This window comes from Marmota marmota, unplaced genomic scaffold (assembly GCF_001458135.2).
Source record: "Marmota marmota marmota unplaced genomic scaffold, marMar, whole genome shotgun sequence".
In the NCBI taxonomy this organism is placed as follows: domain Eukaryota; kingdom Metazoa; phylum Chordata; class Mammalia; order Rodentia; family Sciuridae; genus Marmota; species Marmota marmota.
In genome coordinates this window covers 6,351,912-6,375,857 of record NW_025999895.1, presented here as the reverse complement: position 1 = coordinate 6,375,857, position 23,946 = coordinate 6,351,912, and the positions used below count along the sequence as shown (strand labels likewise).

The 23,946-nt window shown below is 45.7% G+C and overlaps 1 protein-coding gene across 1 annotated transcript in view; it reads right to left on the bottom strand.

The window, feature by feature from the left end:
• Positions 1-23,946, bottom strand: part of Cd300lf (CD300 molecule like family member f) — a 108,302-nt gene that overhangs the window by 2,150 nt on the left and 82,206 nt on the right. The window contains exons 4-5 of the mRNA XM_048797901.1: positions 4,070-4,411; positions 1,841-1,943 (exon numbers count right to left, since the gene is read on the bottom strand). Of these exons, the coding sequence (XP_048653858.1) occupies positions 1,841-1,943; positions 4,070-4,411 (445 nt within the window). The remainder of the gene's footprint in view (positions 1-1,840; positions 1,944-4,069; positions 4,412-23,946) is intronic.

The window sequence follows — 23,946 nt, the reverse complement described above, 5'->3', positions numbered from 1 at the left end:
AGGCCTGGGCGTCCCCCACTACAGTAAGCCTGGCCTTAAGCCACCTCCTTTTCCTGTCCACCCCCAGTCTGCCGTGGGGGGCTGGTCTCCCACAATCCCCCTCACCTAGTCTCATTCCCTCCAGGCTGAGGGTTGGCTGTGCTCTCTTTGTCTCGGTGTCTCCACCCAGATGGCCCTCCCCCCTCACTGCTGCCTGTGTCAGATCCGAGGTCACATCTTTGAAGGCTTGTGGGACACCACACCTGGGAATTGTTTCCCTCTGCTCCCACCCACTGTGCCATGGACTGACTCTGGCCCCGCAGTTCTTTGTTACGCCCTGTGAGTCTGAAGGACCCTCGATCCCCCTCCTCCCCACCATCCTCCACAGCCTTCAGGGTCTCCACCTTCCGGGGCCATCTTTGTTTCAGTCCAACAGAAGGCTTCCCGCAGCTCAGGGGTAGATTTGAAAACTCTGAAGTACATCCAACGTGAGAATGCGGATGGGTCGCTGAGTGGACTGAATGTGTTCCTGAAGATGAAGGGGAGGCCACCAGGCAGGGCACAGGTCAAATGCCCTGTGCTCTCTCCATTGCTCTGCACTCTCTGGGGCGCTCCACCACACCTCCCTGGTCTCCTGCCCTCTGTCTCTCAGCAGCTAAAATTCCCTACATTTACACAGAGGCACTTCCAAAACAGAGGAGGAAACCAACCAAACAAACACCACCAAAGACCTGGGCGTGGTAGGGAACGCTGCTAATCCAGAGGCTCGGCCAGCCCCAGCAATTTAGCATGAAGCAACTTAGTGAGACCCTGTCTCAAAATTAAAAATAATAAACATAATAATAATAATAAAGGCAAGGAAGTGACTCAGTGGTTAAGGGCTCCTGGGGTGAATGCCTGGTACCAAAAAAATCCAAGCAAGGAGCCTAAAGCAGCCCCCAAGGTGGAGTTCCTCATAAGTATTTAGCTAACTAAAGAGTAAGAGAGTGGAAGGAACAGCATCGACTAGAAAGGGAACCAGACAAGACGGGGTGCAATTCTGGAAGAAGGAGTGGGAGAAAGGGACTTCGCATTGGCTCTGGAAGGAGCACAGGGTTTGTGGTTCAGCTGTGACCTTGACCTGGGGCCTGACTGCAGCGACCTGAGATGGAGTTAAGCTGGAGAGCTATCAGAGGCTGAATTCCTTTGGATATCTTCAAGGGAGGTCAGCCTCCGACTGGCACTCCACAGCCTCTGCCATGAGAAAGTGCAGCCAAACTTCCAGCTCCCCGCCCCTCCCCTCTGCACCTCCCACACCTCACTCGGTACTAGGGGAGAGGTGGGCTGGACAAGGAGCCTTGCCGGGAGCAGATGGGAGAGGAGTCTCTCACAACCCACACAGGCCAAACTGTGGCAGTCTTGTCCCCAGGGGGCCACGTTAGAGAGAGGCCAGAGGCCCAGGCCCATTCTCCTCTCCTGCTACCCAGCTGAAGTCTTTGCCTTCACGGATGTGCTCAAAGGTAAACTGAGGTTGGGGAAGCCCACCCCAGATTTTTCAGTGACTCTTCTGACATGAGGATTATATCAGCGGGGACAGGTGGGGGTGCCATGCTGAGTTCACCCACAGGTTGCAGTGACCAGGTTTAGCATGTGAAAGTGCAGGGTGCCCAGGTAAACTTCATATCCAGATAAACAACATACACTTTTTAGTGTTAGATTGTCCCATTAAACACTTGGGTTACCCTTAGGCTAAAGCATTATTTATTGTTTGTGTGAATTCCAGGATTCCTGGGCATCCTGAATTTAATCTGGAAACCTTCCCAGAGGAGACGCCATGGGACCAGGCCCCCAAGAAAGGACTCTAGGACCCAACTCTGCTTACCACTCGAGGGGGCTGGTGGTGCGAGTCACTGATGGGTTGCTGGCGGTCTTCACAGTGATTGAAGTCACTGTGGTTGTCCTTGCTGTCACTGGATTTTCTGGGGCTAAACAAAGCCAAACAGAGTTACTTCTTCCATGAACAACCCAGCTCTGGGTGGGCCTAGAGTATTCTCCCCCTGAGAACTAAAGAGTTTCTTTCTCCTTGGCCACCAGGACCCTTTAGCTGTCATCTAAAACATTAAAGTAGTTCTTTAATACAGAAAACAACTTGGTGACCATGCAAGAGATTCTGAGGACCAAGCTCAGGAAGCAAGTTATAATAATCAGTCCTGGTCTGTCTGTCAAGCTGAGCACACACAATGGCGTTTTGTGGTCCCTAGGCCACACTAGCTCTTTCTGAGTCTCTGCCTTGGCTGAAGCTAGCTCTCTCGCCTGTTCTGCAGGGATGCAACCCACTGAGCTGGCCCCCTTTCCCTGAGCCTCCTTTGGGAAACCCAGGCTGCCTGGCACTGATGGATGGTGCCAGGATGGACCAAGTGCCATCCACTCCTCTCTCTCCTTTGCCACCCTTTCCTATCTCCCAACAGCTCTACCAGGTTGCCATCCCTTCCCCGGTGGAGTATGGTGCTTGTGATAACCTCCATAATCCACCTCCAATGCAGTGCCAATTCTTGCTGCACCACACTGTTCTCACCTGTGCTGAGCTTCTAGAACAATCTAAACATAAAAGATCACATCACATTTGGCTCTTTTTCTGATGATATCATTTTCCCATATTAGATCAAGATATGACTGGCATATAATAAACTGTAAATATTTGAAGTATATAATTTGTTAATTGAGGATGGATTACCTGGTCACACCACCACTCGATCAAGATAGTGAACATAGCCAAAATACCCCAAATTTCCTCAGTAATACCCTCTTCCCTATTCTGTCACCAGGTGCTGTGGACTGAAAAGTATCCCCCCAAATTCAAACATTGAATCCACACAATTCCTAGTACCTCAGAATGGGACTGTGTTTGGAGACAGGGCCTTTGAAGAGGCAAGACCTAAACTAACCTTAGAAGAAGAGATGAGAACACATGGACAGACCCAGGGATGTGGAAGCCCAGGTAAACTTCATATCCAGATAAACAACATACACTTTTTAGTGTATGTTGTTTATCTGGAGGGTGGCTCTCTGCATGAGCGTCCTCAGCCAGACCCCACCCAGCCCGCACCTTCATCTTGGACTTGCAACCTGTGGAACTGTGAGGGATGCTCCTGTGTCTACACCACCCGGACTGTGGCATGGCAGCTGAGCAGACGACCACACCAGGCAACCACCGGTGTGCCCTCTGAGCTTATCCAGAGTCTGCACTGCTAGAATTCCATGTACATGCCATGAATCAGAATGTTCTGGAAGGCCTCCACTTCAGGCAAGTTATGAAGATTCGATAATGGGGACACCTTCCTCCTGGGCATTGTCAGGATTCTGAGAGACAATGCCTGCTGCCCACTGTGCCACCAGAACATGCCCCAGAGCTTCCAGGCCTGGGCTCAGGTGACTGTGGTGCTCCTTTGTGCCCCCAGAGCCCTGCCAGCTGGTGCCGCCTGTCCAGGGGCTGAGCAGTAGAGTCAACAGGAAACGCCTTCAAACCCAGGCCTCGGGACCCTGGAGCCTCCAGCAGCGCCTGCTTTCTGGAGGACTTAGGACCAGACCCTCAGTAAGCCAAAGGCATGAGCGGCTCCCAGCGGGGTCCCAGCAGCAGGAACGCAGCCGTCTGTGAAGGCCTCTCTGGGCTCAGGAGTCAGACCAACACACCAGGCTCCACAGGGCTTCTTCTCCCCCAGGGTGGATACAGAGGGGGGGTGAGAACAGCACCTGTCCAGGCCCTGCCCAGAGCACCCCAAAGAGCAGGGCACCCCTGGACACTGAGGTCCTGGGAAAGCAGTAGCAGGTCTCCCAGACCAAGGGCTGAATCTGGGGACCATCACCTTGACCTTTATTGGCAATAGGTTCAGGACTGAGCTGTGCAGAGGGAAAAGAGAGTCTGCTCTGGCTGACTTCCTGGAGGAGGTTCCAGGATCCGGGGCTTTTAAAGAAGCCCCACCCCTGGCCAACCCCAAGTGTTCACTCAGGATTCTGTGAGACCTCGGGATTCAAGCCCCTCTGTGACAGGTCACTCTGAATAACGGACCATTCACTTCAGTGGGACCTCAGGGACACATCAACACACTCTTACCTGGATCAATGGTCACATCAACTGGAAACCCATGGTCAGATCCAACCCTCTCAATTGCACACCAGTAAATGTCAGCGTCATCTCTCCTGAGGTCCTCCATGGTCACCATGAACGTGAGGTTTTCCTGATCATCCCTGATGGACACACGGTCTTCCTTCACCTCCTGCTCTGACCCAGTGGTTTTAACAAGGGTTTTGCAGCTACTCCAAACAGCTCCTCGACACCAGTACTTCTTGTGGGTCTTCCAGCCTGAGGTATAATTACACTGCACGGTCAGTGAGCCCCGCTCTGGGCCACTCGTTGTCTTTGGACCAGTGACTTCATTCTGTGCAGCGGAATAGCCTGGAAAACACAGATCCATATAGCTGTCACTTCCCACCCCAAGGGCATTGCCACAGTGTCCTGCACCTGGAAGAGTTCCCAAGTCAAGGAAAGAACCCACCTTCCCCGAGTCGGACCTGCATACTTAACACACTGCTGGGTCAAAGGCTCCAGGAAGATCACTGGTGAGCACAACTCCAGCTCTCTCAAGAAACAAAAGTGGGGACACAGCAAGGATGGCTTCCTGTCCTTCATCCCTCTCTGCCCTCCAACAGCCAGTGAATCATCATTTTTGATTGCAAGCACCGTCCATTGTATGGATGGTCCACAAGTCGTTAATCCATCCATCAACAGGTGGACGTTTGGGTTGTTCCCAGTTTGGGACTACTACAAATAAAACGACTATGAATGTTCTCATACAAACCTGTGGGTAGACATAATGCTGTTTAATTTTGAGTATGTGGTTTTCGTTCATATTTTCACTGAATAATAGTGTTGAGCATCTTTCTTTCTTCCTTTTTTTTTTTTTTGGTACCAGGGATTGAATCTGGGGCAATTAACTCAGGATCTTTCTGCCTCAGCCTCCCAAGTTGCTGGGATTACAGGTGTGCTCCACCACACCCAGCTATGTTAAGTGTGTTTTCATTATTTGCCATCCACATATAGTCCTTTTAAAATATATTTTTTGTTATAGATAGACATAATATCTTTGTTTACTTATTTTTATGTGGTGCTGAGGATTGAACCAGTGCCTCACATGTGCAAGGCAAGCACTCAGCCACTAGCCACAACCCCAGCCCCAAATATAGTCATTAGTAAAGTGTCTATTCAAATCTTTAACCCATTTTTATTGAATTATTTGTTTTCTTATTTTAGAGGCTTAAGACTTCTTTATGTTCTGGAAACAAATTATGTATCAGATTGTATCAGTTATGTGTTGCTCTGTAACAGGTTACCAAGAAACTTGGTGGCTTGAAATATCAAACATTTATTATCTCACACTTTCTTCAGATCACGAAGCTGGACATGGCTTGGATGGGTCCCCTGGCTCACAAGGTTGTGACCGAGGTATCAGCTAGCTGGGGCTCCGGATACCTCAATAGGGAGAATCTGCTTGTAAGCTCACTCCTGTGGGTTTTAGCAGGTCTCAGTTTCCTCTGGCTGTTAGCCAGGTGACAGTTCCTAGACACTCATCCTTCCCACAGGGCTACTGACAACATGGCAGCTTGCTCCTGCCAGAGAGCAGGGTTCAGGAGAAGACAGTGAGTGGGCAAGGAGATGGAAGCCACAGCCTTTTTATAACCTAATCTCGGAATTGATAGCCCACGAAATGTTCCATACTCTGTCCACCAATTACTAGGTTACTAGGTCCAGTCCACACTCAGGGGAAGGGATTACACCAGGCTCTGGGTACCCAGAGGTGGAGACCCCTGGGATCTCTCTTAGAGGCTCCCTGTCACACAGCTTCTGTATGTACTCTCTGAATGATTTCTCCAAGTCTCATTGTATTCTCTTCATGCTATTTACCAAAGAGTGGAGGTTTGAATTTTAACAAAGTCCAATTTATCAATCTTATAGATTATACTTTTGGTGTTAGACCTAGGAAAAGATGTACCAAACCCAAGATCTTAAAAGAGTTTCTTCCATGTTTTGTTTGTTTGTTTGTTTGTTTGTTTGTTTGTTTTTGGTACCAGAGATTGAACCCAGGGGTGCTTAACCACTGAGCCAAATCCCCAGCCCTTTTTATATTTTATTTAGAGACAGGGTCTCGCTAAGTTGCTTAGTGCTTCACTAAGTTGCTGAGAATGGCTTTAAACTTGTGATCCTCCTGCCTCAGCCTCTCTAGCTGCTGGGATTTCTTCCCTGTTTTATTGTGGAAGTTTTGTGGGTTGGGATTTTACATATAGATCTATGATCTAAAATATGGATTAAAATCCATTTTTTTTTACACAGGGACACCAGCACAATTTGTTGATAGGATTGTCATTTTTTCATTTAATTGCTTTATAGCTTTGCCTATGTATATGTGTCGGGTGGGTGTACCTATATCTGGATCCTCTGTTCTGATTCACCTTGATCGATGTTTCTATCTGACCCCAACACTGACGTTATGATTACAGCTTTATTTTAAGTGTGGAAATCAGAAGTGTATGTCTTCCAACTTTGTCCTTCTTTTTCAAAGTTGTTTTAACTATTCCAGGTCCTTTACATTCCCACACCAATTTTAGAATAAGCCTGTCAATCTCTTTAAAAAAAAAAAAGTCCTATTAGAATTTTTAGGCATTGCATTGAATCTACAAGTTGTCTTTTTAGCAATGTTGAATCTTACAACCCATACACAAAATACATTTCTTAATTTATTTAGCTTTTCTTTGGTTTCTCTCAGCATTATTGTATAATTTTGCCATTTAGGTCTTGCACATCTTTTGTAGATTTATCCTTAAAGTGTTCATATTTTTATGTTATTATAAATGGTATTTTGAAATTTCAACTTCTGATCATTTATTACAAGTTCATAGATATCAACTGATGCTTGCAATCTTTCGAGACTCATTCACTAGTTCTAGTAGTTATATTTAGAGAGGGGGATATTTCAAGAGTTTTCTGAATACATAATCATATTTTCTCCTGCTCAAGAGATTTTTATTTGTTTATTCAATCTGGATGCCATATACATATAAAATTTTTAAAAATCTTACTCTGCCTAGAAACCCCACTACAATGTAGAATAGAAGTGAAAAGAAAGCATTCCTGATGTTAAGGAAGAAAGCATTGGTCCATCACAATTATGTATATTATCTTTTGTAATTGCCTCTTATCAGGTTGAAAATGTTTCCTTGTTTGACAAGAGGTTTTCTTGTTTTTTGTTTTTTTTGTTGTTGTTGTTGTTTGTTTGTTTGTTTTGTTTTGTTTAAATCAGGAACAGAGTTGGAGTTTATCACATGCCTTATCTGTGCCTATTGAGATAATCATTTGCATTTTATTTTGTAGTGTGCTTGATTCACACTGATTAATTTTTGAAGGTCAATCACATTCTCACTCCTGGGATAAACCCTGCTTCATTATGATGCTTTTATTTCTCCATATACTATTGAATTCAATTTGCTAAAATTTTCCTTAGAACTTTTTTCAGTTTCATTTATGCAAACATTTACATAAATACTTGCCTGTAATGTCTTGTTCTCGGTCTGTACCAGGTTAACGGTAGCCTCGTTGATCTCCAGTTTCTAGAGGAGTTTTATAGAATTGCTATTATCTCAGCCTTTTTGGTCGAACTCTCTGGCATACCATCTAAGCCCAGGGTGTTGTGTTTTAGTTTGCTCTGTTTTGTTTTGTGGGAAGGTTTTAAACCACAAATTCTGTCATTAATAGATGTAGAGTTATTTCAGTCATCTGTTTCTTCCTGAGTGTCTTTGATAGTTCGTGCCTTTCAAAAGATTTTTTTCCTTTTCATCTAAGCTGGTAAATATATTGGCATATAAGTTCCTTGTAACATTTCATTATTGTTCTTTTTACATCTGTAAAATCTGTTGTGATTCCACTTTTCTTTAGTTTTTTTATATTAGCAATTTTATTTCTTCTCGATTTTTTCCTGGTCACTATGACTAGTAGTTTATCAATGTGTTTTTATCTCGTCACTGAAATGGCATTTCATTTCACTGATTTTTTTCTATTGATTTTTTTTGTTTTGTTTTCTATTTCATTTGATCTTTCTTATCTCTTTTCTGATGCTACTTTGGGCTTAATTTTATTTTCTTTCTATGGTTTCTTTCTTCCTTTCCAATGGTCTTTTATAGTGATATAAAATTTCCCCTAAATACTGAATTAGTAGCATCTCACCATTTTAGCACATTCAGGTTTCTATAACAAATTACCATGAATTTGGTGGCTTACAAACAACATAAATTTCTTTCTTGCAGTCATAGAGCCTGGGAAGTCTAAATTAAAGGCACCAACAGATTTGTTGTCTGATAAGTATGGGTTCAGAGGTTCATAGTCACTGGGATCACATGCATGTGCCACGCTCCCAGTTTAGTAAGATTTATTTATTTATTTATTTTACTATTGGGACTTGAACCCAGGGGAACTTTATCACTGAGCTACATCCCCAATCTTTTTAAAATTTAAATCTTGCAACAGAGTCTTGTTAAGTTGCTGAGGCCGGCCTTGAACTTGAGATTCTCCTGCCTCAGCCTCCTGACTCACTGGGATTACAGGTATGCACCAGTATACCTGACTCATAATGTTGGATTTTAATTGGAAATTAAATATTACTGATCAGTCTACCTAAAATCTCAAAACATCATAAACAAAGTAAATGAAAAATGGGAAAATATTTTATAACAGGTTTTAAACTCCTGAATGTACAAGTAGATTTTAAATATCAATAAGAAAAAAAAAATAGATATCTTTGTAAGCTTCTGTTGTAAAGGCACTGATCCCATTCAGGAGGGCAGAACCTCCATGGCTTAATCACCCCTCAAAGGCTCCACTGTATACCCTCTTATGATAAGGGTCCATCATCCATTGGGGATGTGAGAAAGTACCCCTGGCTCAGTGAGAAAGTACCCCTGGTTCAAGTCCCAATACTGAAATAAATGTTAGGGAGACACAATATTCTGGCCATGTCTCCCACAAGGAGACATTGTGTTTTCTAAGACATTATGTTTTCATTTTTATTCAATTAAAAAAAACTCACAGTTTCCTTTTGTTTATTTGTGGTTTTAGAAGTAAGCTATTTGGTTTTTGAAATATTTAGGAACTTTCCAAGGAACTGTCTTTTATTAATTTCCAATTTAATTTCATCATGACCAGAGAATGACTTAAATCCTTTTAACTTTATTGAGAATGACTGAAATTCCTTTAAATTTATTGAGACAGGTTTATAGTCCAGAATTTAGATATCTTGGAACACGTTCATCTGAAAAGCACATGTATTCTGCTGTTGTTGGACAGACTGTTAAATAACATTAAGGGTAAGTTGACTGGCAGCGCTGTTCAAGTCCACTACATCCTTACTAATTTTCTATTTGTTCCATCAACAACTGAGAAAGGGGTATAAAAAGGGCTATTTGTCCCTTTTCCCTTGTAGTTCTATCAGGTTTTGTTTAATACATTTTGAAGCTCTGCTATAAACTCTTTTATTACATAAATAAAATAAGGTTGCTATGTTTTCTTGATGCATCTACCTCTATATCTTTATGAAATAATCTTTTCATCACCATCAAAAGTCTTTTCTCTGAAATCCACTTTGGAATTAGTATATACATTCTAGCTTTAAAAAACTATTTTTTGTAATGTTTTGAACAACCAACAATAAAAAATTAAAAAAATAAAAATAAAATAAAAAATAAAAAACTATTTTTGGGGGGGTTGGGGATGTGGCTCAAGCGGTAGCATGCTTGCCTGGCATGCATGCAGCCCGGGTTCGATCCTCAGCACCACATACAAACAAAGATGTTGTGTCCGCCAAAAACTAAAAAATAAATAAATATTAAAATTCTCTCTCTCTCTCTTTCTCTCCCTCTCTCTCTTTAAAAAAAACTATTTTTTTTACATCTTTTTCCATTCTTTTACTTTTAGTCTAGTCAAATATTTGTACTTAAAGTACACTTCTTGATGACAGTAGAGATTGACTTTAGATTTAAGTTCAATCTTCCAATCTCTGGCAAGATTAGACACTTATATTTAATGTAATGATGGATCTGGTTAGGTTTCTGTCTTATTACTATTTATTTTTATTTATCTCATTTGTTCTTTGTTCCTTTTTTATTTTTCTGCTTTCTGGAATTTATTGAGTATTTTTCATGACTCTCTTATATCTTTGTTGGTATATCAGCTATAAGTCTTTGTTTTGACATTTTACTGGCTGCTGAAGGACTTATCATGTACATTTTAAAATAATAATCAACCTCCAATGCATAGCACTTCTTGTATAATAAGTTCACGATAGTATAATTCCATTTTCTCCCTCTCAGGTTTTATGCTATCAATGTCATGGCTTTTACTCATTTATATGTCGTAAATTACACAATACACTGTAGCAATTAAAAGATAATTATCTTTTAAAGAAATTTTTAAAATATTAAATAGTATTCCATATTTGCTTGAGTAAATGTCATTTCTAGTGTTCTTTATTCATTTATAAAGATCTACATTTCCCTCTGGTGTTATTTTCCTTTGGCCTGAATGGCCTTTTTAACAGTTCTTGTAGGGTAGATCTGTTGTTGATGGATTTTTCACCTTTTATATTTTATTTTACTTTGGTTTTTGAAAGCTTTTTTACTGGGTAGAGAAACCAAGATTTATATATATTTTGTTCTTTTTGTTCTTAAGATTTTGTTTTATTGTCTTCTCATTTTCTTCATTCCTAGCAAGAAATCTGCGGCCCTCCTTATCTTTGTCCCACTGTATGCGATGGGTCATGTCTCCGGATGCTCTTGAGATTTTTCTCTTGGTCACTAGTTTTGTGAAATTTGATTATAATGTATGTTGCCCTAGTTTTCTTCGGGATTCTTGTATATAAAGTTCATTAAGCTCATTGGAACAATGGGATATTAGTTTTTATCAAATTGGTAAAAATTCTGGCTTTTATTTCTCCAGATAATTTCTCTGACGTTTCTCCTTTCAAAGATGACAATTTTATGTCTATGAGAATGAGTGAAGTCTCACATATCACTAATGCTCTATTGTTCTTATAAATTTATTTCCCCTACATACATTTCACTTCAGACGATTCCTGCTTATATCTCTTCAAATTCACTAATATCTTATTCTGTAATTTTAAATATACCACTAATCTCTTCTGGTGTGTTTTTCCATCTCAGACACTAGTTTTCAGCTTTAAAAGTTTGAAATGGGACTTTTTATATTTTCCTTGTCTCCTGGACATATGAAGTATAGTTATCATACTGATTTAATTTCCTTTTTTTCTAATTTCAACATCTGTGTCAGTTCTAGGTTGTTTTCAGTTGTGACTATTCTCAGAATCAGTGGGTGTTTTCATGCTTTTTCACATCATCATCATCATATCTTACAACCTTTGACTGTCTTGCACATGTTGTGATTTTCACCCTGTTATTCTCGGGTATTTTTTAATTTAAATTACTTGGAAGAGTCTGAATTTTTCAAGACTTGCTCTAAAGATCTATAAGGCCATACATATCAAAGCAGCTTTTAGTCTAGAGCTAATTATTCATCACTACAGAGGCAAGACATTGATAAATACTCAGTCCAATACCCCACAGATATGTCTTGCCAATCTGGCTCATGAGAACGGTCACAGTATCTGGCCCTGAGGACGCTGGCCACCATTCCCTCTAATCATTTTGGGTGGTTCTTCACCCAACCTCAAGTAGCTTTCTCATACATGAGGTGATCTTTACTCTCTTGATACTCACAGAAGCCCCTTTTCAGACCATTGGGATTCTCACCCTTTTCAAGTCTTTCCTCTCTGCTTCTGTGTCCTGTGAACTTTGACTCAATATTGTTTAATTCACAGTTAATGCACTCAACATGCAATACAAAGTTAATACTTGTTAGGGTCTGTAAACAAGTCAGGATGGCGCCTGGCAAATGTTAGAGTCTGTAAACAAGTCTGGATGGCGCCTGGCATTTTGCCAGAGGGAGTGGTTTGTGAAGTAACGCCATCGAGCCATTAAGTGTGGAGATTCCTTATTGGTTGACTGCTGTATCTAGTTTATGTTAATTAAGATAAGCTGTGTGGAATGTATAAATACTGCTCCTGTCCTACAATAAACGGCTTCCACTCCTGCTGTATCAATGTACACAAGTTGTTCGTCACCCCCCGGTTATTTTGCTGCAGCTGGACTGCGGCAAATACTCACAATTGATCATCTGCTTTGGGGAGACATTTTGTTCCCAAACAGCCATTCTGCCATCTTTCCTCCTCTGCATCTTGTCTCTGTGTCTCCCAAATCCTTTTAAGGAAAGATCAGGTTTTGAGGTTCCATGTGTTAATTATGAAAAAAAAAAAAAAAAGAACACTCTGCATCAAAAAAGAAAGACAACATTAAGGTAAATATTTTTTTTCAAAATATATCTAAAATTTACTTACCATAAGTAAAAATATAACTGAAAATTGTTTCCAGAAAACAAAATTTGATATTAGAGGGAAAATTTCCTTACAGAACTTAATCTGATTATAGACAATATGAAAAATTATAAAGATGCACTCTATTTTAACAAAAATGAGAACATTACATATTAAAACTTGAATTACATGATCACAGTTGTAGTTACTTCAAAAGTAAGTTCTTGGAAAAAAACTTCAGTGATTCCTCAAAGAGTCAAACATAGAGTTAACATCTGACCTAGCAAATATACTCCTAGGTAAGTCCTTCCCCAAGAGAACCAAAACATCTCCCAACACAAAACACCTACATGACAGTTCACAGCAGTATTATTAACAACTACCAAAGAGTGAGAACAACCCAAAGATCCATCAACTGATAAGTGGGTAGACTAAATGTGCAAAATGTGGTATATCTACAATGGACTATTAGTCAGCAAAAAGAGTGACGTTCTAATACATGCTATCATACTGATGAGCTTTGAAAACATTACACAAAGTGCCAGAAGTCAGACACTAGAATGGTTCCATTTATAGGAAACTTCCTCATCAGACAAATCCACAGAGATCGGACAGCAGATGGGTGGCCTCGAAGGCAGGGGGTGTGGGGAGGGGAGCAACTGCTAGGGGCTAACAACTTCCTCCTGAGGTGATGCAAATGTTCCAGGAGTGGACAGAGTGATGACCATGCAACTTTGCAAATATACTAAAAGCCACTGAGTTTTACACATTAGAAGAGTGAATGTTGTGGTGTGTGGATTGTAACTCAATGGTTCTGAAGCACTGGGGAGAGAGTCCAAGGTCCTGCACCTGCTAGGCAAGCTCTCTGCCGCTGCTGATTTACATCCCCAGCCTCAAATCTCAAGTTTCAAAAGTGGAGAAAAGTAAATTCTACACCTTAAACTCTCCTGAATTCATTTTAAGGAGAAAAGAAATTAGTAGAGTCATTAACTTCAAGGAGACAGCATTAGTCATCCCAAGGCAATTAGAGGAAGAGGTTGTACATATGAGAAACTAGTAATTAGAGAATAAAGGCAGTAACATTGTCCAACTAAATCTCAAAACTGTCCAGTTCTGATGTAGGAAAAAGAAGGGAGTAAGACATAACAATAAAGTAGAAAATCCTGCAGCATATGTAATCCATAAAAACAAAGCACACACACACAAAAATAAATCAATCAAAATGAGTGTATTGCAATAGCTTCTAAATATTAGCAATAGGCCCTCCTCATTGAACATATGGCACTACTCCAAGGTTGGGGATGTGTTGCCCTCATGAACTCAGCGTCCATATTTATGCATGCTATGGACTGAATCTGTTACCCTAAAATTCACATGTTGAAGCCCTAGCTCTCCACGTGGTGATAGAGATGGGCCTTAGGAGATGATCAGGGCTTGACGAGGTCCTCAGGGTGGAACACTCCTAGGGGATAAGTACTCTTATAAGGGACACTAGAGCACTCTGTCTCCCTCACCTTCTCCCCTCCCGCTTCCCAAGTGCTCACAAAGAAGAAACATCCTTGCATCCCTGACATAAATCCCACTTAACGAGGTGTATAATCTTTTTTAAGTGTTGTTGGATTGGGTTTGCTGGTATTTTGATGAGATTGTTGTAGCTGTTCATCGGGGACATGAGCGTGCAGTTTTCTTCTTTGTGTTCTTGTCTGGTTTGGGGGTCAAGGTCGTGTTGGCCTCAGAGTGAGTTTGGAAGGGTTTCCTCCCTTTTGATACTTTGGGATAATTTGAGAAGAACTGCCAACCGTTCTCCTTTAAAACTTAAGGAAAGGCAATGGCGAATTCATCTGGTCCTGGGCTTTTCTTTTGCCCCCATTACATGATCAAGTAGGATTCACCCCAGGAACACCAGGATGACTCTACACACAGAGATTGATAAACAGAAGAGACCATCAGAAGGAAGGGTAGATACCAGGTGACCATCTCAACAGGAACAGAGAAAGCATCCATATAAAATTCAGCATCCCTTCATGATTAAAGCCCTCAAAAATCAGGTGTAGAAGGGATGCGCATCAACATAATAAGGTCCGTATATGACAAAACCTAGACCACACTGAACAGGGGAGGGCTGAAGTTCCCTCCTTGAACATCAGGAACAGGGAAGGAGGTCACCTTCCATCAGTCTCATTCAATATGGCACTAGAAGTTCTTGCCAGAGCAAAAAGACAGGAGAAAGAAAAAAGGGGGGGCATCCAAAGAGACAAGGAGGAGGCCAGGTTATCCCTGTTTGCAGGTGACATGATTCTATACAGATATAAAGAACTGATAAACTTACTAAGGTTGTAGGATACAAAATCAATTTGCAAAAATCAGTAACTTAAAAAAATTGCCAATAGTCAAATGGCTGTGAAAGAAATAAAGAAAGTAATCCCATTCACAAGGCTTAAAAAATCAAATTCCTAGGAAGAGAGTTTATCAAGGAAGTGAATGATTTTTACAATGCAAATTGAAAAATCCCAACAAAAGAAAATTGAAGAGGACACCCAAAAGGGAAAGAGATCTCATGTTTGTGGATTGGAAGAATCATTGTTAAAATGTCCATACTACCCAAAGAGATCCATAGATTCAGTGCAATTCCTATCAAAACACCCACAGCACCCATCACAGAAATAGAAAAAGTTCTCCTAAAATTCCTATGGAACCACAGGAGACCCCAAATAGCCAGAGGAATCCTGAGCAAAAAGAACAAAGATGGAGCATTACAGTACTTGACTGCAAACCTAGAACAAAGCAATAGGAATCAAGAGTAGTACGGTGCTAATAAAGGAAGAGACACACAGACCAGCAAAGGAGACAAAAGCCATAGAAATAAATCCACATAATTATAGCCACCTGGATTTTGATAAAGGCAGCAAGAACTTACATTGGAGAAGGAAAAGTCTCTTCAATAAATGGTGCTGGGGAAACTGGATATCCACATGCAGGAAAAAGAAATTTAACCCTTATCTCTCAACACGTTAAAAAATCAGCTCAAAACGGATCACAGGCTTAAATGCAAAAGCTGAAACTACTAGAAGAAAATACAGGGAAATGCTCCAGGACATGGGCTTCAGGAAGATTCTTGGCTATGACCCCTGTAGCACCAGCCACAAAAGCGAAAACTGAGAAACGGAATCCCACCAAGTGAGCTTCCGTACGGGAAGGACGCAGTCAGCAGGGTGAAGAGGCAGAACGGGAGGGACACTCGCAAACCACTCTACAGCAGGAGGTTAACTTCCAGGACACACGGGGAACCCAACAGCAAGATGATAACAACGAGGAGGAGAACGGAACTGAAAAATGAGCAAAGGACCTGAATAGACATTTCTCCAAGAGGACACACAAATGGCCACAGGAAGAAAGGTTCAATCACTAATCATCAGGCAAATACAGACCCCAGCCACAAAGGTCTATCATTTCATCCCAACTAGAATGGCTATTACCAAAAAGACAAGAAGTCACCCGTGCTGGTGAGGGTGTGGGGAAAGGGGAACTCTCTCATACGTTGTGGTGGGGAGCAGCGTGGAGCTTCCTCAAGCAACGACAGATACACTACTATGGGACCCAGCCATCCCGCCCTGGGTACACAGCCACAATAAGTGGAGTCCGCGTGTTGAAGAGACCCTTGCACCCCCGCTGCAGCACAATTCACAAGAGCCCTGAAATGGAATCATCCTGGGGGTCCACTGGTGGATGAGTGGACAAATAAAACATGGGACCTATACACGGGGAAATACCACTCAGCCATAAACGAATGAAATCGTCGTTCAAGGCACGTGGCTGGACCTGGAGGACAGAATGTTAAGTGACCTGAGTCAGACCGCAGACACATGCTGCACGTTTTCACTCACACACGGAACTAAAAGGTCGATCTCAAAGAAGTAGGAAACAGAACAGTGGTCAGCATGTGGACGGGAGGGTCGAGAGGGAGCAGTGAGTGGGGAGGGTGGCGACACTCTTAAAGCAAAGGGGGCCAGTCAAACACCATGTCCCTGAGCACCCCTCTCCATCTCCAAAACCCAAGTTAAGGGGACACTGAGAGCAGGCCTGGGCCAGGATGTCCAGACACCATCTTGAAGGACGCTGGCCTTCCCTCATGCACACTGGGAACCAGGGCGAGCCAGGTTATCTGTGGAAAGACGCTTCTCGCGTGCACCAGGGCGCTCGCTCCTTGGGACTCTGCTCAGACAAGCTCACAGAGCCAGCTGGTGACGATGCTGTCCCTGCTTCCGCAGCCTCACCAAAAACCCCTCAGTGCCCACAGGGCAGACCTGGGGGCCTCCATAGACACCACCAGTATGGAGAGGAGGCCCTGCTGGGTGAAGCAGTGTGGGGGACAGGGGTGCTATCTGTCTGTCTGTCTGTCTGTCACCTCTGAACTTTTCCTAGAACGGCCACAGGAAGCCTTGCCCAACAAATCTCAGGTCTCACATGCTGTCTCTGGGCATTTTCTTTGACTTCCCTGCAACCTACCCCGCTGCCCTGGCATGACTGGGCTGTGGACATGACAGGGTGCAGCCGGGTGGAAGGAATTCTTCTCGAGTCGTCTGGCACCACAGGACAACTGTGGTTGGCAACAATCAGCTCAATATTGAATACTGTGGGATGTCCAAGGTGAGGGATGTGCCCATCGCTCCACTCTGACCTTACCCGCTGCACACCTGGGTTGAAATGTCACACGGTATTCCCTAAACATGCACAATTATCATGTCTACTAAAAATAAAAATGTCCTTTGACAGAGTGCACGGGTTCCTTAGTCCACCCACTCATTCCTCCGGCTGTGCAGAACCACCAGGGTTGAGAAGCACGCTTCTGGAAAGAGGCATTTTAATTTTGTCTTGTTTCTTGTTGGTTTCCACAACACCTCCCCCAGAACCCACCAGATTACAAAAACTCGCTTTTTATTGACTGAATTAGCATCTGGAGAGCTAAAGATGGCCCTGCCGTTTCCCCAGGACAGACCCTCTGTCTCCTGCCCAGCCTCTGACTTTCCAGGTCCACCTCCAGCTCCACTCACCTGGAAGGAGGAGGAAGAGCAGAGCAGGGAACAGCCACATGGTCCTGCCTCGGCTCCTGTCGGTGATGACAGGCACCCTCGGACCTGGAGGACTGAAGCCAGCTCTGGAGTGAGCGACCCCAACCCGCCTCCGCCTCCCTTGGGCTTCTCTTGGACTTCGACTTTGTCGGCACCAACTTCCCGGCTTTTTGTGTTAGGAGAAAAGGGGCGTCGTCCTTTGAGAAGACCCGGCCACACTGGGTGGCACAAGGCACAACTTCCCCATGTGTGGGAAAGAAAGCGGATCAACCGTCTGGTCAGGTCTGCATACAGGAAGTGCACCCGGGGTGAGGCGGAGGAGGGCGAGGGGACAACTGAGGAGCCGCAGGGCGGCAGGCTCTGTCACCTCTGCACTTTTCCTGGAATAGCCTCAGTTCTCTGTGAGCCTTGCCCTACAAGCACTGGGGAGGCAGAGAGAGCTCCAGTGGCTGAATTGGGCTGAGTCTGCCCTTGAGGAAGAAGACAGTGGGCAGGGCTCAGGCTGGTCTCGCTGGGGAAACAGCAGCTGCCCCACACTCCTTCCGGGCGGCCCTGCCATAGGGCACTCAAAGCACCCCTCCTGCACTGGGCTGTCGTCCTCCCCAGGCCCGACCCCGCCTCGGGATGGCTTCCTCGGGTCCACTCTGCAGCTCAGGCCTGCTGGGGTGTGTCAGGAAAGAGAAGCCACTTTTTTCTCTTTGGCCTCATTTGCCCGGAGCTTCCTCCCATCTCTGCACCTGTCACCCTGGCTGTTGGCCATAGGCCACCACACTGCTCTGACTCTGCTTGTCCTATGACCTTCAGAGTGACCCGCCCCGTGTCTCTGCACTTCCTTCAGAGGGTCCCTCTCCTCTCTCTCTGTCACATGCTCTCTCTACCCCCTGTCCCTTTTATATTTCCCATCTGTGTGGGTTTTGTCTTTGTCATTGAAGGAATTTTGTGTCTTGTATGATAAACCAAAAAGATGCAAGAGGAGACAGGCGGGGTGACCTGTACTGCTAAGACCAAGAGCTTCACCATTCCTGGGCAGGGGAGTCACCTGGGTCACCGCGCACACATACACTGCGCTGTGTGTCTAGCAGCAGGTCCAGCAAACCCACCCAAGCCTGTGACACCTTGATAGGTGACTCCGGGCCTGCAGCCACCCAGACAGCAAACCCACCTCAGCAAAGCCCTCCGTGGTGAAGCAGAGCTGGGCCGCACAGGCTTGTCTTCTGCTACCCCTTGGCTGCTCCTGCAGCGCTCTCTGCCGGGGACCCGTGTGTGGCCCCGGGCGGAGCAGAAGCAGGAAGTCCACTGTGGGCCTCCCCTGCCTACAGCTCCGAGGACCTCAGGACACTCCCTACGTAGAACCTCAACAAGCTCGTTCCTCCTGCTCACAGGCCTCTGTCCCCAAGAGGCAGGGGCGTGGTTAAGCCCAAGTGGGCCCTCTGCATGAGTGTCCTGTGGCTGCTGTAACGAGTCCCTGCAAAGTTGGTGGCTTAAAGCTTACGGTTTTATTGTCTTGCGGTTCTGGAGATGAGGAGTCTGGCGTGGGTCTCACTGGCTAAAAGCCCAGGTGTCAGCAGGCTGGTTGCCTCTGGAGCTCCAGGGGAGAATCTGTTCCCCTGCCTCTCAGCTTCAAAAGGACACCCACATCCTTCTGTCTGCAAAGCCGTCAAAGGCCGTTGGTGCTTTGTCCCATTTCATCACCCTGACGCCAACCCTCCTCCCTCCTCCTGTCACTCCTCAGGACCCTGTGATTACACGGGGCCCATCCGGATTGCCCAGGCTAACCTCCCCTGGGTCCACTGATAACCGTCTTAAAAATCCATCTGCTGCCTTAACAACTCCTTGCCGTGCGACATCATGTGTTCCCAGGTTCTGGGCTCGGGAAGTCCTGGGGAGTCATTGTTCTGCTGTCTGCTGCCTGGAGAAAGGTTGTCCTGATGCACTGAGTGCAGAACCCGGAGCTCAGCAAGACTGCAGAAGCACCAGACGAAGCGTGGCAGGAGAGCCAGAGTGGGCCGCAGGGTGAGAAGAGCACAGTGGCTTCGTGGATGTTTTTAGGACGCGCAAGGTGGCTCACCTGCTCTCTGAAACCCACGTGTCTCGTCAGGGCTCCCAAGCACTGGGATCAAGGCCAATTCAAGGAGAAAACCAGGGTGGCCCCTAGGGATGGAGATGTCCCAGCATGGCGTGTGGGGAGGGGTCAGGTTCTTACAGAGAGACAGGAATTATGCAGGGGACATGAATAATGAATGGCTGAATAGTCTACTAGACCAAAGAAATGTCAAGTGTATGGACGTGGGAGATGGCAGAGCTCACAGCTGCTGCCACCTAGGGGTCAGAGTGGGGAAAGACACCCTCCCAGGAGAACTAAGTCGGTAAACAATCAAGTTGAAGGGGGCAGGCTATCTTCCCCTGCTTCCAAGAGGAAATATTAGACCTGAGTTTGACGGTGGGACTTACAAAAGGAGGCACAGGTAGAAGAGAGCAGAGGCAGAAAGCAGGGAGCAGAGCAGACCCCCAAGCTCAGCTAGAACACCTGGGAGAGGCTGGGGATTGTGGGAAAGGAGAGCAACCAAACCTCAGGTGGGCCAAAGTCAGGGAGGGCTGTCCCCGCTAAGCCAGTGGGGATGCCGCTGAAGGCGTAGGTGTTGGGCAGCATTACTAAGGCCCTTGGAGGGGATTGCTTTGTCTAGGGACCACAAGGTCATGGGGCCACCATTGTGGCTCAGGGAGAAAGGGATGAGAAGGCTGAAGGCTGCTACTTTCATTCTTCGTGGGCTCTGTCTGCTCATTTAAAAAAATATATTTTTTTTCTCCATATTTTATTTTGAACCATTTTTAAAAACTATTCAATCTCTTTTATGAGCTCAGTTTTTGGAGAGGTCAGGTTATCCGTGTTACTGTAAAATCATGACTCTGCTATGAAAGAATAAGAGTTTATTCTGTGCCAAGTATGAATGACTGCCGCAGTCTGGCTGGGCACACAATCACGAGCCACCACACAGCTTGTAGATTCAAACAGCAACTCTTTATTCCCGAACTCACACCAGCCGTCTACAAACACGTTCTGGGGAAATCCACGTTCTCTGCCCAAATCCACCTCCACTGGGCTTCTCTCTCCCAAAATATACTGTCTGAATCCCGTGAGAACTCAAGGGGAACTCAGGCAGCAGGATACGCCCTATTCCCAGCAGGAATAATCTTAAACCTTAAACCTGGAACCTAAACTGGGAACGCCCTAAACCCGATTATCTTAAACCGGGAACACCCTAATCCGCCCTGGTCCTTGAGCAAGGTCACCTATATTCAATGTCACTGCAAAATGTCAGCAACATGGGGTACGCTGGCAAGGAAATTGTCATACCTACTTGGCTAATGGCTCCCAGCAAATGACCATGGTCTGGGGACATGATTGCAAGTTGCCCTGGATGTGAAGTCCCACCACGGAAGCGGTTACATGAACAAAGAGGTTAGCCATCGAACAAAGAAGGCGATAAATCGAGTACACTTGCCAAATATGTGGGTGGGGCATTAGGCAGGCAGGCTACATCAGAGCAGGGAAATCTTTTACCTGCTTCTGATGTTAGAGCCTCCTTAGCTTTAGGGCTGGTGGAGGCTAGAGGTCTGATAAGTGTCCTGGCAAATTCTGAGGGTTGGACCTCATGGTCCTAAGGGATGTCAGGCCAGATACAGAAGAGGAAAGTAAAGGGCTGTTCAAGGAACTACGGTAGCCCAAGGTCATTCTGGCTCTTGGCCTACAACATTTCATTTCTCCACAATCATGACATTCTACTTGGTCAAGGTCAAACAGTCTTCAGGACTTTTATAGAGAAGTGGCTTCTTCAGAGAACTTCAGCTGCACATCTGTGGTTTTTCTGAGACCGCGCAGAACTGTTTGACTCTCCTGCTCCCTAGGGCTTCTCCTCTTGTGGTAGATATTCTTCAACAAGAATGTAAACGTGCCATTTGCTGAGTTCCTTTCCTCTGCCTGATCTTACCAGCTATGCACAGGCCACCTTTTGTTTTGGGGGTGGGCGTTGCTGTTGTTTGTTGGGGTGCTGGGGAGCAAACCCAGAGCCTCACATATGCTAGGTAAGCACTCTACCACTCAGCCGCACCCCCCAGCCCTTTTTATTTTTATGTTTTTATTTTGAGACAGAATCTCACTAAGTTACTGAGGCTGGCCTCGAACTTGCCATCCTCCTGCCCCAGCCTCTGGAGTCAACAGGTCACTTTTGACGATCAAGTCTCTTTGAGGCTGGGGATTTGTCATGGGAGCATGAGGAGCAGCAGAGGGTGAGATGTCAGAGCTGCCAAAGCAAGGGATGGTCTGGGGCCAGGAACACCTCCTGCCTCATCTTACTTCCTGGTGACCTCACAGTTCACTCCCAGCGAAGGCAGATCTCCCTTCAGGAGCCTGTGCTCTCTGAAACAGAACAGCCCAGGCCGATGCAGCTGCGAAGCCGCGCCTCCCATCCCACGCTGGGGTCAGCCACGGCTGCCCACGGCCCTGCGCACTGCTGCTGTCTTAAACATGGTTGCCCCATAGCTGGTCGAGCTGGAGTGTCCCAGCTGTCCTGTGTCCATGTGTCACTTTGTGGCACAGCAGCATCCACATGGTTACACCACAGACTGGCCAGATGGGGGACCTGTGAGCGGCAGGGAGGGCCTGCTCCTTCATCCAAAGGTCTGGGCCTCTGTTGGGAAGCCGTGGGGGGCTGGGGGTGGCAAATGGACGGTGCTGTTATCCCCTGGGGCCTCTGCAGGCTCCAGGCTGGGGCCCCGGCTGGTGTGGCCCAGGACTGAGCGCGGCTGGGAAGGCTGCCTGGAGACCCTGCACCAAGGCTCGCCAGGGCAGCTGGTTCCAAGAGGGGACATCTCCCGAGCGTGATCCACAGAGCAAACGGGGCAGGAGACCCAGGAAAGAACAGGTCTCTGGTGGAGCCTCGGGAGCCAGGTAGAGTCCCGTGGCCACATTCTATACCTGCACTCCCCGCAGGAGAAAATATGTGCTCCTTTCAGACACAAAACATATGTACATACAGTTGTCCCTGGGCTTCTCCAGGGGAACCGCTCCCCACCCCAGGATACCAAGTGTCTCCTTGGTACTAAAATGTTATGGGAGGGGCTGGGCTTGTGGCTCAGAGGTAGAGCGCTCGCCCAGCATGCATGAGGCACTGGGTTCGATCCTCAGCACCACATAAATGTAAAATAAAGATATTGTGTCCACCTAAAACTAAAAAATAAATATAAAAAAATATGAGGCAGAAGTTTGAGGGGGAACACACCTACACAGCCTCCTTAGGAGAATGTTGATAGAAAAAAATGGAGAAACACATCTGTGCCCGGTGCAGTGGTGCACGCCTGCATTCCCAGCACCTGGGAGGCTGAGGCAGGAGGATCACAAGTTCAAGGTCAGCCTCAGCAACTTAGTGAGGCCCTGTGCAACTTAGTGAGACCCTGGTTCGAAATACAAAAAGGGCTTTGAACGTGGTGCAGTGGTTAAGCAACCCTGGGTTCAATCCCAGGGACCAAAAGAGAGCATGCTGAGGAACAGGTCTGTCGTCTGCTGGTTGGATGTGTCCCAGCCCACCCAGACCCAGGGGGAGGGCATGTAAACCCCAACTCTTAATGGAAGGGGGGTCAAGGAAATTCCAGCCACAGTTTTCAGCTGCCACACGGAAGACTCTTAACCTAGCCCCTTTGCATCACATGTAAGATTACAGAGACCTGATGGTGTGACCACCTGGTCCCCAGTCACCAGGCAGGTAGCAGAGCAGGCTCGGCCCCTGAGTGCCAGGCAGAGGCTGGCCCCCACTTTGTCCATCCAGGCCCATCTGTGCACCTTGGAAGGTCAGTCCCCATGCCTGCTGGGGACACCATATGGCCCCAGGCATAAATACCTGGCTCTGAAATCTCCCTCCCTTGCTTGGAGGCCACAGAGCAGCTCCCATGACTTGTGTGGCTTCCAGACATGAAGACACGTCTGTGGTCTTTGGTCCCTGTATTTTTTTTTTTTGTTGTTGTTGTTGTTAGCTGTGCACAGACACAATATCTTTATTTTACTTATTTATTTTTATGTGGTGCTGAGGATGGAACCCAGTGCCTCACCCGTGCCAGGTAAGCGCTCTGCCACTGAGCCCCAGCCCAGCCCTGGTCACTGTATCTTGTAGTGGCGTTTCCAGCCTGAGCAGGTGTCACCGTGAGGGTGGGAGAGGCTCTGTCCTTGGTTCTGATGGCGTCCTCTGAGGACTCCGCTCTCCCTGGGCTCCAGTTCACATCATATGTCTTCCACCCACTTTTGACAAAGGAGCAGAGACAATTCAATGAACGAAGGAAACTCTGTTCCACAAGTTCTGCTGCAGCCATGGAGGTCCACAGAGCTCACAAGCCCCAAACAAAACAGATCTTCAACTGCACACCGTCAGGGGCAAGAGATCCAA